At 42.1% G+C, this 15357-nt stretch overlaps 1 protein-coding gene across 1 annotated transcript in view; it reads right to left on the bottom strand.

Annotated features, from left to right (window-relative positions):
• Positions 1-1225: 1225 nt before the first annotated feature.
• Positions 1226-15357, bottom strand: part of LOC124795482 (fibrillin-3-like) — a 152147-nt gene continuing 138015 nt past the window's right edge. Inside the window, exons 5-6 of the mRNA XM_047259527.1 lie at positions 11771-13814; positions 1226-1692 (exon numbers count right to left, since the gene is read on the bottom strand). Coding sequence (XP_047115483.1) covers positions 11868-13814 — 1947 coding nt within the window. The 3' untranslated portion in view covers positions 1226-1692; positions 11771-11867. The remainder of the gene's footprint in view (positions 1693-11770; positions 13815-15357) is intronic.

Below are 15357 nucleotides of genomic sequence, written 5' to 3'. Positions count from 1 at the left end.
ATTTTTTTGTGTGAAAATTTCGTTCCCTCTAATCATTGAGCAAATAGTTGATGGATACCGGAATCTTGTTCTTTGCTAACTTGAGTTGCATATATATAATCCCAGGCTAGTGTTAAATCCTTCAATTCCAGCAGCCCTTGTCTCCTGCTAACTAAGCATATCGCTTCACTTTTATGGAAGACAATCGAACAGTGGAGGCGCTCATGGAATGGGAGGATATTTGAAGAATGGAGTATTCTGCCCCCTCCCGCGACATAAATGCCATCCACCACGTGTAGGATGCGTTGGTTGGACATATCTCAGCAGGTCCACTTGCACCAATGAGAATGCAGTAGTCGCCATCCGCGCTGGTAGGGGATTGGAACGCCCCACCTCGCGAACTCTTTACCTACTTTGTGGCCGACATGAGAACTCGTGGCAGTGCTTTTATTGCTGTCCGTAGTAATCATATGATCCATTAATAACAGTGCCTCGCGTTTTATAATGGCCAGGGGACATTAACAAGTCGCGGTGGTCTCAGCACAATTATTAAGACGGTTTAAATGGCTCTAAGCAATATGGGACTTAACATCTGAGGTCATCAGTCGCCTAGTCTTAGAACTACTTAAACCTAACTAACCTAAGGACATCACACACATCCATGCCCGAGGCAGGATTCGAAACTGTAACCGTAGCAGCAGCGCGGTTCCGGAGTGAAGCGCCTAGAACCACTCGGCCACAGCGGCCGGCTGCACAATTATTGTTTTTGAATGTAAATTGAAAAGTTTTCCAGTTACTGTATTCTTTTCAAAGGTAAGTCATCTCGAGAAGTAACATGAAATCGTAAGAAGAGCTATGTTATCCACTGCATAACATGTATGAGAAACTTTTCAGATGAGAGTTTCAGTACTGCCGAGTCATTACCTCTAGAAATTATTACCATCAACATGTTATATTTACACCGCTTCAACACAAGACTCGCCGGTGCGTTTCCGTGATAATTTTCTTACGAGACAAATTTTCCATCAGGCACTGAAATAAATAGTAGGTAGCAGCAAACATCCGCGTAATTAGTACATAGAGTAACTGCTGATTACACACACACACACACACACAAGTACTGAGACAAACATGTGACGAATGGCGATTGCTTCTTACCAATAACGTCTTCCTCTGTAACTCGTTTCACTGCCGCTAGGAAAGATTGAATTGGTTTCTACGGAAAATTTTCATGAGATGCGTGGGGTTTAGTTGTTTCGATATATTTCAGAAACCTTTGGGTGGGTGATGTACACAGATTAAATATTTCATTAGTGGTTATTTTGACAGCCACAGTGAATTAACCACAGAATGATACATTGGTGAAAGGAGGAAAGTATAATTTTGAAACCACAAAGGTATGGAGACACACATGACCGAGCCGATCTCTGGACGTCGGCAGAAAGTGGAGCACAGAGCACCACGGCCGCTTCCCACGATCAATGTCCTGCCACCATGGCCACCGAAGCGAGACAAGCGGCCTCTAAACAAACACTCTGAGATGAGCGATGCCAGAAGTCGTCTCTGCAGTCAACGCTCGGTGTACTTAAGCAAAGCCGACGTCGCTGTAGTCCTGAAGTGCGAACGTCAGATTAGCTGTGAGACTGTACAGGAGGAGAAGGTGTTCACGCATCAATTCCTCTCTTTCCCTTCGATATCTCACTAGTAGTCCACCTGGAACATATAAACAGTTACAGATTGTACAATATATTTCTTCTCTTGGAAGAGACATAGTGCCCAACTAACTATTACGCGAAATGTATTAACCCACCACTGAAAAAACTAAGCAAAGTTAGCTAATCTATAGATGCGCTAATCCCTTACCTGTCTCTTGAATTTTTTTTCTTTGACTTAAACTTATCGACTAAGATTTTACTATTTTCTGGCATAAAATACATTGCTTTTGTTTTCAGTCAATCAGTCTTTTCGTACGACTTCTTTTTAAGATCCCAACTGCTTTTAGAGCGTCCATCTTCGTTATACCTTGTGAATTCATCGTCGACTCCTCCTAATATATCTAATTGTCAGCAACGTTTCACTAAGTCTTTTTGTAACATACGGCTGTTACTTTTGTTCTAAAATCCGTAAAGATTCGATCGATTGCTTCCTGAAAATGACTCTTTTTTAAATAAAATTTGCTCCATTATCTCACAAACTACTAGATATAATGCAGTGAACACATAGTGTGTTGTGGGGCGATCACTCTGTTTCAGAAATAATTCAAAAGCAAAGATCGCTTAAATACTGTTTACTGGATAACCGGTTTCAACACACTAAAGGTGCTATCATCGGATCGGAATGTAGCTTAACATTTATAAACCATTTGGATATACCGATACATGAGGTAGACCAGCTGATATAAAATCATTGTCACAAAAAATAAAAAAGAACTGCTCTCGTGGCCATTCTATTCCATCAGCTATGTAAAATCGAATTCACAAGATGGAACTATTTGGTACATGACCGCTGCTCGACTGCCTACCTTACCTCACGGTATACTGATGCTGCTGAACAACCAAAACATTTCTGCCTATAATGGTTTTTTACTCACAGAAGCAAAAGTACATTTTAAAAAATTAACATAATTTTAAAAAAATCATAATTAACTAATTAACTGTCTGTATATTGTGATTCTGGTTCAGTAATCAGAAAAGCAGTGAAATTATACTTCGGGAAAATTTCAGATCTCTGTCAAATGTTCTGAGGTAATTGGTTACCAATATTGCAAATTTAACACTGTAGGTATAGGATGTACGTACTCCCCTTAAGAACTCTGCAGTCGTCAGTATTACAGAGCAATCGCAAACATTCGCAATGTGCTTGTTTACCTAATCCCCTACGTTATAAACTCGACTCACAAAACTAGGAGATCACGCTGAGTTCTAGTGACAAATGACCGAAGATGACATCAAAACTGAAGTACTAGGCGGAATTTATATCATCTTGTCTGACAACTAGTGCACATTAGGATCCACTTGCCATTTGCCGCAAATACCGCAAGAGCAACCGTCACTCATCGCTTACACCTACAGCTACCTTCTACAATACATAGTAGGGTGCGTAGCAGGGGTACCTTTCGCACTCCTCCGTCAGAACAGATCTCGAAAGACCCAATGGTACAGGCCGACCGCAGTGGAATTACGCCCATGAATGGCGGCACAACAGGTCGAATTACTAGACTGACGTACAAATTTGCACTCACGATGGGTGTGATAACTAGAAGAGTGCTCCTGTCGTCGTACAAAATCGCACTCCCAACCATAACTCCAAGTTTAAGTCCAGTTTGTCCAGCACGCAGACAGGTTGGTTGCAGATCCTCAACTGGCCTCTTTCTAGACACACGTCCATCACTGACACTGAGGCAGAACCAGCTTTCATCATCAAACTAATCAGCCCTTCATCCTGCCCTCGGATGGGCTTTCGCTTGACACCACTGAAATCGCTAATGGCTGTGATTTGGGGTTCAGTGGAATGCACACTACAAGGAGTGTGGCTCGGATATGTCCTTAGCGTAACCATTTGTAACCGTATGCCGTGTCACTGTGGTGTCAACCGCTGCAGAAATTGCTGCTGCAGATGCAATACAATGCGCCAGAGCCATATGCCGAATTCGACTGTCTCCCTGACGGTAGTGTCACGTGGCCGTCCGGAACCCGGTCTTCTTGCGACTGCGCGTTCCCGTGACCACCGCTGCCAGCAGTCACGTACAGTGGCTACATTCTGCAGTATCGCAGAAGGAACATCCGGCTGCCTGTAGCCATGTTACACGACGTCGTTCAGGCTCAGTGTGGTGCTTATGTGGCATCTTTGTCGTCTAAAGGCATTCCTGACTAACATCACCACGTCCACTCTCTAAGTTAACTAACGCTCACGCCGTTATAGCTTGTAGTTAAAGCAAGCCAGAGTATCCTCCTCATGGTGATGCTATTAGCGTCACTCTTATGCGTCTGGCGTGAAATTTTAATAAACATCTTCTTCCAGATGTAGAAACATGCCTACCAACTTTCGTTTATGTCGCACAATTCCTTCTTGGTGCTGCGACTTTTTTGTGTCAATGTGCAAACGTCCACAGTGACCAATGATTAGTTAGGATGAAACGAAGCTATTTATACCTTAATATCTCTGACCTGTTTCTTCTTTTTCTTCTGCCGTACACTGATTTGCCCTAACGACATGTTCCGACCTCAGTTTCTTCTCTTATGTGTCCGTCCTGGGTCTCACTTTCTTTTGAGTTTGTATTATAATGTTATCTTTGGAATTCTTATTGCTTCCATTCGTTCTACATGTTCCTTCAAGTTTGTTTACGTCCTTCTGTTTTATCATTTACAACAAAAAATTCAGCGTTTGTTAATGAATTCATTAGGAATCCTGTCTAAGATAATCCAACGTTTGACTGCATTAAACATTTCATTTCAGCCACATGAATATGGCTTCATACCCGTGTTTCATTAGCATACAGTAAAACAGTTACATCCATCATCTTGTAAAATTTAACTTTTGTGTCTCTTCGTTTAGTTTTTAATGTTCTGATTATAGCGCTACATATACTCTGATATTTCTGTAATTTAATGTTTACATCTTTATCTTCTCTGAAAATATCAATGCTCCCTAGATCTAGGTAATTGAAATGTCCAACTTGTTCCAGAATCAGATCTTAAACTACAATTTTATTCCATATCCATTATTCATCATGGAACGCCATGCCTTAGCTTTTTTTCTGCCATCTTAAAAATATATTATTGTCTAATCCAGTTTAAAAGCTGCATTCGTCTCCCAAATTTTCCAATACTACAATGTCGTCAATATGTAATAGTACGTTACCACATATATTCTTGTTTAAATGATTTCCTTAAGCATCTCCTTCTCTCCATTTCCGTGCGGCATAAATCATTAAAAATTTAAAAAAGTAGGCGGAAAATGCATTCTTGTCTTACACCTCGGTTTACTAAAATATTTTTCTCTGTATAATCGCGACGTCAGGTACAGGTGTAAATAAGTTCCCCTGTACTGATTCTGGACACTAGTTAAGTGATTTTGGTATCCACTTTTTATCATAATTTTCCACGGACTCTCCCTGTATACCCTTAGATATATTTTCCCAAATCTCTAAAAGCCAGGTAGTTAAGTAAATTGAATACTCACATTTTCTGTATTACTTGTCACACAGTAAATATATTATAGGTGTGGGAGTTTCGTCCTGTGAAGACCTTTTGTTCTTCTGGAATTAACACTTTCGTAATGATGTCGAATCTGTGTTTTAATACTAGTGAAATATATTTTTAGGCAGTTTTTAAGATGCTGGTATCTCTATAATTTTAAATTTTGCTACGCTCCCCTTTTTCAAACGTGGACAAGATTTTTGCTGTACGCTGTATTTCTTCACTTTCTTCATTCCAAACTTTAAGTCATTTTCCATTTTGACATTTACATTTCTTTTCTACCACTTTATCAGTTGCTTTATTCACACAGTCTTTGTTGTTTTTCCATTATAACTTAATATCAGTTTGTGTAGGTTATTTGTTAAATAATAATTCAGTCGTCATTGATAAATATCTAGATATCTGAAGCTGAATTATCCTTTAACAATCTTACTTTTACATTTGTTTTCATGCAGGCGATGAACCCTTAAAATGTCTTCCACACCAAGCATTGCGCATGCTGTGAAAATTTTAGCGTCTTCACTGAGCAAGTAGACCTCTGATCCATTACAACATAATCTACGACTCGCCTAGTTCCTGTGTTAACCCCCTCATCTTTCTTTCGGAAGAACGTGTTAGGTACTTTGATATATTTGTAAGCGCATTTCCAGTATATTCTGCGTATCTTCCCACAAAATCTTTAATTGAGTTATTAAGTACGCTGCTTTTCAATCCACATATATGTTAATCTATTCTCTTTTACTTATTTCGTCATATACAGGCTGCAGCTTTTCGTTATGTTCAGAGACCTGTACTTTTCGTTCTTCAGGGAAGTGAGCTCCAGTCACAGATAAGTGACCTCTGTCTATTTTGAATCAAAATGGCTCTGAGGTCATCAGTCCCCTAGAGCTTAGAACTACTTAAACCTAACTAACCGAAGGACATCACACACATCCATGCCCGAGGCAGGATTCGAACCTGCGACCGTAGCGGTCGCGCGTTCCAGACTGTAGCGCCTAGAACCGCTCGGCCACACCAGCCGGCTATTTTCAATCGTGCAGTCATCAATTTTATATTGTGAAGAGTATAATATGTAACGCTTTCCTTTCATTTTGCTTGTATCATAGCTACACCAGCCCGGGCAGAAACCTGTTCTTCAGCACCGCTCCTTAACAATGTACAACCCTGAAAGCCTGCTGAGGAAAGCAACCTGATAATAAGATCAGACTAGTATTGGATGCTTCCAGATAAAGATAGGTCGGTAGGGCAGGTTTGTGGAGGTATGGTAATAAAGCGAAGAGTGTGCAAAAGTGTGTGCATTAAAACTGACTTGTCTTAGCTAATATCTGCTAGACTAAAGAATATACATATTAAAGTATCTAAAAGTAATCGTTTAAATTGTACACTGAAAACAGGGTAAATCTTGATTTCCTATCCACTTCTGGTTAAGTTGCATCCGTATTTACTGTTGCGTTTACTCCGTAAAATTTGAATGTTAAACGATAGAAACACAGTAATGATATTAATTTGCTAAGATAAAAACTGTACTACAATAACATTACTACTGCAAGACAGTGAACATGTGGTACTGTAAGTAGCAGTGATACTACAAATAATAAAAAATTGTAATAATAAAATATAAAGGCTATATGTTTTAATTTCTGCTAACGTTCAGAAGGCAGGAATGAGCTTCAATCTACGTAAGTCCAGTAGACTAGTAACTGTGAACTAGCACTATGGTGGAAAAGAAAACATAAATTAAACTTTAGACGCTCTTTTATTCTCCAGTCCTTTTTCTCATCAAATTCCCGAAAACCCTGCCTCTATCATCGGTAAATAATCAAAAAATTTCTGCTCTACTTCCTCCGAAAGATTTACTTTCATAACCTATCTTCGAAATTATTTTGTAGCTATGACAAAGACAGAAATTTCAGACAGCTGCTGGAAGAAAACCTAAACCTGCCGCATCCATATTGCACTAAATGATATCAACAACCCAATCCAGACAATAAAGTGAGTTTAAATGTGCATCTTAATGATAGATAAGCGAAAAGAAATTTGAACATCTTCATGGATAACCAGATCATGGAACATGACGATAACCTTGATCTGACTCAAATGCACAAACCGCATATAAAACATATGGTGAAAAACAAGAACTGAAATCTACAACACTTTCCAAGCTCATTGCAACAAGCTTGGTGGTGCCATGCAAATATCTAGCGAACTTCAGCCTTGGCATTGGTCCACAGAGTGGCCACATATTGTGGGCCTATATAGGCGAGAAGTTTCAAAAACAGATACTCAGCTAAGAGAAACAATGAGAATAACATCTGTAAGTTTAGACCTGCAAGTATTGATTGGCCACCCGTACTAACTAATATCACATGAAATCCGACGAAATCAGTTGTTCTTCAGAATCTGTTGTAAAATTCTGTCAAACCCAAATCTTCCTATATACCGGGACTTGACAGCAAAAACCACTTAAAATCCAGGTCACCTCTATGGCAATACATGAACTGGTGTTTCCCTATGATCCAGGAATGGAAGATACTGTGGAGTATTTGCAAAATCAAGAATAGAAGCATGGTTGACGATCGAAATACAGCGTCAGGGCGCCTTTAACTTTCTGAGAAGAACATGGACTACCATAAGTGTGTGAGGACCGATATGGAGAGCTGATGACATGATGGAGTCAATCGAACGCTCCGTCAGTGCGAGTATGGACTCAACCAATCGATGACCATGACTGACTAAGTGCACTGTGCATGGCTTTAGTGCTGACCTTTGGGACGTACATAAACTCTCCGACAACTGTACTGAATGAATTTTAAAAATGAATCTCACTGTGTAAATTCACGTGTTACCTAACACAGAAAATATCTTATTTTACGATGTAATCTTCTTTTTAATATTTACGTTGTAAATGCTGACGAAATAAATAAATAACGTCTGTGAAGTAGACTTAGGTTGCCCACTACTAGGCACACCCAAACACGTTCACTTACCCGACAAACTTCCGGTCGTTGTTGTTTTATTTTACATACGTGGTGTCGGTTCTTTCGGACATTTATTCAAATACAGAGATATGTAGCAAGCAGAATACGGCACTGCGATGGCAAAGCCTATATAAGACGAGTGTCTGGTAGAGTTATTAGATTTGTTACTGCTGCTATAATGGCAGGTTACCAAGATTTAAGTGAGTTTGAACGTGGTGTTACAGCAGTCGCACGAGTGATGGGACGCAGCATCTCCGAGGTAACGATGAAGTCGGGGCGTTTCCGTACATTTAGCCTTGGTGAATAGCAGGAATTCAGTAAAACAAAATCTCCGACTTCGCTGCGACCGACAAAAAATATCCTGCAAGTACGGTACCAACGACGACTGAAGACAATCGTTCAACGTGACGGAAGTGCAACCCTTCCGCAGATTTCAGTGCTGGGCCATCAGCAAGTGTCAGCGTGCGAACCATTCAACGAAACGTCATCGGCATGCACTTTCGGAGCCCAAGGCCCACTCGTGTACCTTGATGACTGCACGACACAAAGCTTTACGCCTCACCTGGGTCCTTCAACAAAGGCATTGGACTCTTGATGACTGGAAACATGTTGCTTGATCGGACGAGTCTCGTTTCAGATTGCACCGAGTGGTTGGACGTGTACGGATGTGGAAAGAACTTCATGAATCCATGGATCCTACATGTCAGCAGGGGAGTGTTCAAGCTGGTGGACACTCTGTAGTGGTGTGGGGCGTGCGCAGTTGGAGTGATACGGGGTCCTCGATAGGTCTAGATATGACTCTGACAGGTGACACGTACGTAAGCGTCCTGTCTGTTCACCTGCATCCATTCGTGTCCATTTTTCATTCCGACGGACTTTGACAATTCCAGCAAGACAATGCGATACCCTACACGTCCAGAGTTGCTACAGAGTGGCCCCGGGAACACTCTTCCGACTTTAAACACTTCCACTGGCTACCAAACTCCCCGAACATGAACATTATTGAGCGTATCTGGAATGCCTTGCATCGTGCTGTTCGGAAGAGATCTCCACCCCCTCGTATTCTTACGGATTTGTGGACAGCCCTGCAGGATTCATGGCGTCAGTTCTCTGCAGTAGTATTTCAGACATTAGTGAAGTCAATGCCACGTTGTGTTGCGGCACTTCTGCCTGTTGTCGGGGGTCCTAGATGATATTAGGCAGGTGTACCAGTTTCTTTGGCTCTTAAGTGTATTCACATCAATGGGCAAAGCTGAAAATTTGTGCATGGTTGCGCTTTGTGCCCCAGTGTGCTGCTTATTAGGTGGATGCTCTGACCGCTTTTTTCTTTTTTGCTCTCATTTTGTTCGTTGCATTTAGTCGGGGTGGACGTCACATGACAGAGGGTAGGCAGTCCTCTGACCTAACATGGCAACCACTAAGCTATCCGAACACAGTGGTCTTCACAACTGCACAGATTACCCTAGCACATATCCCGTCAGACCCAAATTCTAAACTTACTGACGCACTACTGATGTAGTGCACCTGCCCGTTATCGGCGTTTCGCCGATTCCCATAAGAGTTCGAGCGTGGTGAGTATCTAAACTTAAGAGATCCTTGGCCAGCCTCTCCTTAATTTTTCTCAAGAGTATTATTAAGGTACAAACGGATAGTGTCATTTAAGTGGGTGTCGCAAGGAATAAACTGAAAGGCGTGGCCTGTGCTCTATCCCGGATAGTCAATGACTAATTTTAATTTTAGTACTGTTAATAACAAAACGTCCGTTGGGGTGTAGTAAGAAATGGTAGTAGTGATCCTGTCGCTGATGGGTTGGAGTCCGAAAGATCAGACACGACTTAATCAAGGCGAGGTTGGCCAGTGTGGTCCCTTCAGTGCAGATGCACGCCACTCTCGAACTCTTACGGTAATCATCAAAAGGCCGGGAGTAATGAAGCTAATGGTCAGAGAGCTACTTCAGTGGTATGTGAATAAGTTGAAAAGTAGGGTCTGACATGAGGCATATGGGCTGGTCCATGCAGTTGCGATAACCACTGTGTCCAGATGGCTTAGTGGTTCTAATTATGACTGGAAAGCTGTATGGCGGAACATCAACTATGCCGGGCTATCTACAGACGCTATTTCCGCATGGTACAAAACAGTTAATAATGTCATCAGCACCAACGAGAGACTATATGGGATCGGTTTAAACCAGACACACCTTTGTGGAAAATGCAATCTGGTGGATACATTCATCCACAGATTCACCTGTGGTGGAAATGTGCATAACTGGAATTGGATCAGGCAACAAATCGCCTTTCTCACCAGATCCTCGACGGAATATATAACGCCATCGCTCCTCCTGACACCAGACATGACATACTTTCCGAAATTAAAAACCAACGCCATTAGCTGGTTACTGGGAAAATATGTTAGTTATGTCATCCACAAACTTGGGTCGGACAACGAGATAGAATTCCGCGTTTACATGAAGTCAGAATATGCAAAAATCAGCACGTATCGCAATCACAAGAAGCAGTACGGCAACATGCTGAAGATCATTTTTGAAAGAATGGGTTTTGGTTAAATATGTGGAACCACTACAACACCTTGAACGAGAACGAACAGAAGAAAATTAAAAGTCAGTTTGTTTCTTATCATTATTTACTATTACCTTGTTTCCGAAACTTCTATGTTACACGAAGTTTTTTTTTTTTCAAAACATTTTGTTCAGAAATACTCGTGTTCGACTTCCAAAGTATTTGTGTGACTCAAGAAGAATTGTTAAGTTTTATCATTGTTCAGTTTCTCCTCACAGAAGAGGTTTCTTTGTCTTTCTTACATCGGAGAATGGGAGTGTTGTGTTAAGATTTCTGCACACTTAGTGCTATGACCCAACAGGGGACATGAAAAAAGGGGTGGGAGGGGTTCGGGCCTCGACGCACTGGCAGTGCCATGAAGACACCCCACTGCAAGTGCGGCGTGTACTACGCCCTGACCATCCTGAAAATAAAAAAGAAATAAAAATAGAAAATAAAAGTAAAAGTGGTTAAAAAATTGGATTGCTGGGAAAAAAAGGGTGAATAGAGCGTCTGCAAAAAAAAAAAGTGGTCAGCGAGACAGACTGTCAATCCTAAGGGCCCGGGTTCGATTCCCGGCTGGGTCAGAATTTCGTTTTTTAAAGGGTTCATTGGTTCAAGTCTTCCCTCGAGTGAAAATTTTACTTTCTTTATTTCCGAAAAAAAAGTGGTCTTGCGGTAGCATTCTCACTTCCCGCACACAGGGTCCCGGGTTCGATTCCCGGCGGGCTCAGGGATTTTCTCTGTAAAAATTAAAAAGAAAAGTGGTCAGAGCATCTGCCTAGTAAGCAAGAGACCCGTGATCGAATCCCAGTCCGCTATAAATTCTTAACTTTCGTCATTGAATTCAATCAATGCCCATTAGCAGCTAAACATAATTGATTCCTCTTGTTTTGTTTTTGTAAGCCATAAATGGACCCTTTCCATCGTAAGGTTATTTGGAAACTGTTTCTCGATTCCTCATCCGACTTTGACCTATCTTGAGACTACTTTTCTCCACTCTGTATTGATAAATGGAATAAAACTAATATTTCCAGTCTACTTGCTGAGAACGACTTACCTCACTCCCGCTTGATAAGCAGCGCGAGGAGCCCCTATGATAACCCGTGGTCCTGCTCCTCCGCTCCCGCGTGTCCTTGGTGAGTAGCACGAAGCCATCAAGACAGGTCGGCGCCCTCTTCGCGTGCGGTCACGCTGTGTTCCTCGTCCTCCACACACAGACCGGGGACGTGAGCGTGGAGCACGAAGCCTTCTGGACATGCGCACGTGTAGCTGCCCGGCAGATTGATGCATTGGTGCGAGCACGGGGCATGCGTGTGGCCGTGCGGGTCCGCGGCACACTCGTCGCGGTCGTCGCACGACTTCCCGTCCTTCATGAGGAAGTAGCCGGGTCTGCACAGGCACCGGTAGCCGCCCACAGTGTTCTCGCACTGGTGAGCGCACCCCGATGTGTTGCGTCGGCACTCGTCGATGTCTCGGCACGTCTTCTGATCTTCCGCCAGGTAGTAACCTGGTCGGCACATGCATCTGAAACTTCCCTGTGTGTTTTCGCACTCGTGGTCGCAGCCAGATCTATTTAGTCGACATTCGTTGAAGTCTTCACACGTCTTCATATCGTTCACAATGTAGAAACCGTGGCTACATGAACACTTATAGCTCCCTTCCGTATTATCACAGAGTTGACTACAGCCAGATGTGTTGTCCCGACACTCGTCGATGTCTTCGCACGACTTCTGGTCCTCTCCGAGGCTGTAACCAGGCCTGCATGTGCATCTGTAGCTGCCTTCGGTGTTTTGACACTTGTGCTCACATCTCGATATGTAGCGGTAGCGGCACTCGTTGTCATCTTCGCACGACTTGCCGTCTCTCATAATCGAAAATCCGTTCCGGCACTGACAGTTGAATCCACCGTAGATGTTGTTACAGATGTGGGCACATCCAGATATATTCCGCCGACATTCGTCGATATCTGTGCACGTCATGTTGTTAGCATCTAGCGTAAACCCTTTAGGGCATTTCCCATCTTTAGCAGGAATTGTTGGCTTAGAATAAAACGTTCCCTCTTGGGTGATGGTAATGTTTTCTTTCCGGTTTATGCAGTTCATGATATCTGGCTGGCTGACTTCGAACCCTTCAGGACAGGTGCACATGAATCCGTTCGGCAGGTTCGTGCACCTGTACGCGCAGGGTGCTTGGGGGCGGCCGTTCTCGCCGATGGCACATTCGTCCCGATCATCGCATCTCTTCTGGTCCTCCATGAGGAAAAATCCAGGTCGACACTTGCATCTGGACCCCCCGTTGGTGTTCTCGCATTCGTGATCACATCCTCCGTTGTTTACTTGGCACTCGTCAATATCCACGCACACCATGGCGTCAGTGTCGAGGTCGTACCCCTGCGGACACTCCATTCCAGCCCCAGGATCCAGCGGCATACAGTGTCTCACAACTCCTGTGGCGTCGTCTTCATCTTCGCCTGCCTTCGAGCCGTCAGCGCAGCTACAGACGGTACGACCTGCCACGGTTGAGCAATTTTTCTTGCACGCAGCCGTCTTCTGGCCAATGTCATTCACCGCTCCCTCAAGCAGATCATACCTGCATTTGATTCCTTTGACGACTTTGGGTAGATTCTTTGTAGTATTGCTCTTTGATACTTTGTCGCGAGACTCGTCAAAATCTAAACATGAGGCATCATTTTTATTAGGAGGACAGCACTGCGGGCCATTTCTTCTTCTTCCATTGGAAACGTACATCCGAATTACATCCGTGAAAGACATAAAATTCCTACTTGTACTCCAGGAGAAACTTTTTTTACCATCACTACTTTCATGGCTGTGGATAAAGTCTGTACTCGTCATCGTTGGAACACACTGTATTTTGACCTGGAGAATTCCAGCGAAGCCCGTACCATGTGTCTTCAATGATGCAGTAAGGATCACGATAGAGCCTGGACTACAGAACGGTTTACTGATTTCATTCAAGTCAATATTGCCTTCATAAAGCAAGCGTGAAGATTCGCCTTGATTATCAACGTATTGGATAGGGATTCTCGTCTTCTGATGTAAAGAACAGTTTGTCAGTAATTCCTTCAAACAGGCGCATTCTCCCTGCGAAAAAAGAAGGTCATAGAAACTCTGTACTCTGAATTGAACGTGCAATTTGATACAGTAACCATTATTCATTGTATATTTCTAGGTCAAACAGAAAACATTACGATTTATATGAGCAAGCTAGACACATTCCACTACGCAGTGCAATGTAATACACACTACCAATAAGAAAAGCCTTACCCACACAAGCACCCGAACGCCAACATTTATAAATTACAGGATATGAAACAAAAAATAACATTTTTAGTTGGACCACTATAATGAAGACAAGTGAAAATTTAGAGATAATCGGAAACGAAGTAGATACATTACACATAGCAACCTGGAAAATAAGAGACCTTACTAAGAGAGAAGAACAGTCATACAACAATATCACTCGCATGTATCTTAGAATCAAAGAAGAAGCTAAGGAGGAACTTCTAAGTCCGAAGATATAATTTCATTTCACAGTGAAGCATCTCAAAATAATGATGCTTCTTTTGCGGTACCATCAGTTTTAAGCTGTAGGTAGACAGGTTGTCTTTTAGTTTTTGTTACTTCTCTTCATAGACATCATTTTTAAAAATAATATTACTTTCCATTATTTCCATCTGTTGTCCCAAAAACGGTTCCTTGTATATAGGAGAACACTTGGGAATAATTAAGGAGCCGAAAAGTTGTGAATACTAAAAACGTAGTTTTAAATATGAGCAGTTTTGCATTGTGGTCAAAATGAGATCTAAACAAAACCACAATTATACAATGACAGCTGAAATGCTTTTAAACAGAATGATGTACATTTGAAAGAAATATGACAATATATAATAACAAAAGACGGGGTAACCCCTAAATTACTTCTATAGACATAAGGACTGACCACACTGTTGCCACTTCCTAACAGAATTAAAATATTTGCTAGAAGACAGGAAGAATATATTCTACACTCTCGTTCCCGGGGCCCCGGGTTCCATTTCCGGCCCACTCGCTGATTTTCTCCACGCAGGACTCGATGTGTGCGTTGTCCTCATCGTCACATCGTCATCATCACTGGCGCGCAAATCGCTGAAATGGCGTTAAGCAAAAACGCTTGCTCCAGGTGGTCTACTTTACCAGAAAGGGAAAAGGTGAAAGGAGATCGAGAAACTAAAAGAGAATCTGCCCGCCATACACTGAAATAAATGACAGTGTTTATAGTAATGAGACAATGTGTGAGCTTGAGAAATCTTACGAGAGAGACACGATTAACTAAGGAGTTACTACTAATTTCAAAGTTATTGTGCCCTAGGAGTAAACACAACTAAGAAATATCTTAGCCCGAGGCAAATGGTGTTACATGTTCCAAAACGTTCACTACCATAACGAATTTAAGAAAAGTACAAAGAAATACTCAGTGGAAGATAAGTTTTTGCTTTTAAAGACAATTTTGTAGTTACAATGATTGTAATATGTTACAATGTGGCAGAAGAAAGAGGTATTTTTCATTGTAAACAGAACCACGCATATACTTAGGTGTTCCAAATTTCTGCTAATTTCAGTCAATATCTAAGGACTCTAAATAGTG

The sequence above is a fragment of the Schistocerca piceifrons genome, chromosome 1 (genome assembly GCF_021461385.2).
Source record: "Schistocerca piceifrons isolate TAMUIC-IGC-003096 chromosome 1, iqSchPice1.1, whole genome shotgun sequence".
In the NCBI taxonomy this organism is placed as follows: domain Eukaryota; kingdom Metazoa; phylum Arthropoda; class Insecta; order Orthoptera; family Acrididae; genus Schistocerca; species Schistocerca piceifrons.
The sequence above is the reverse complement of the archived record's forward strand: the minus strand, read 5'-3'. Positions and strand labels throughout refer to the sequence as shown.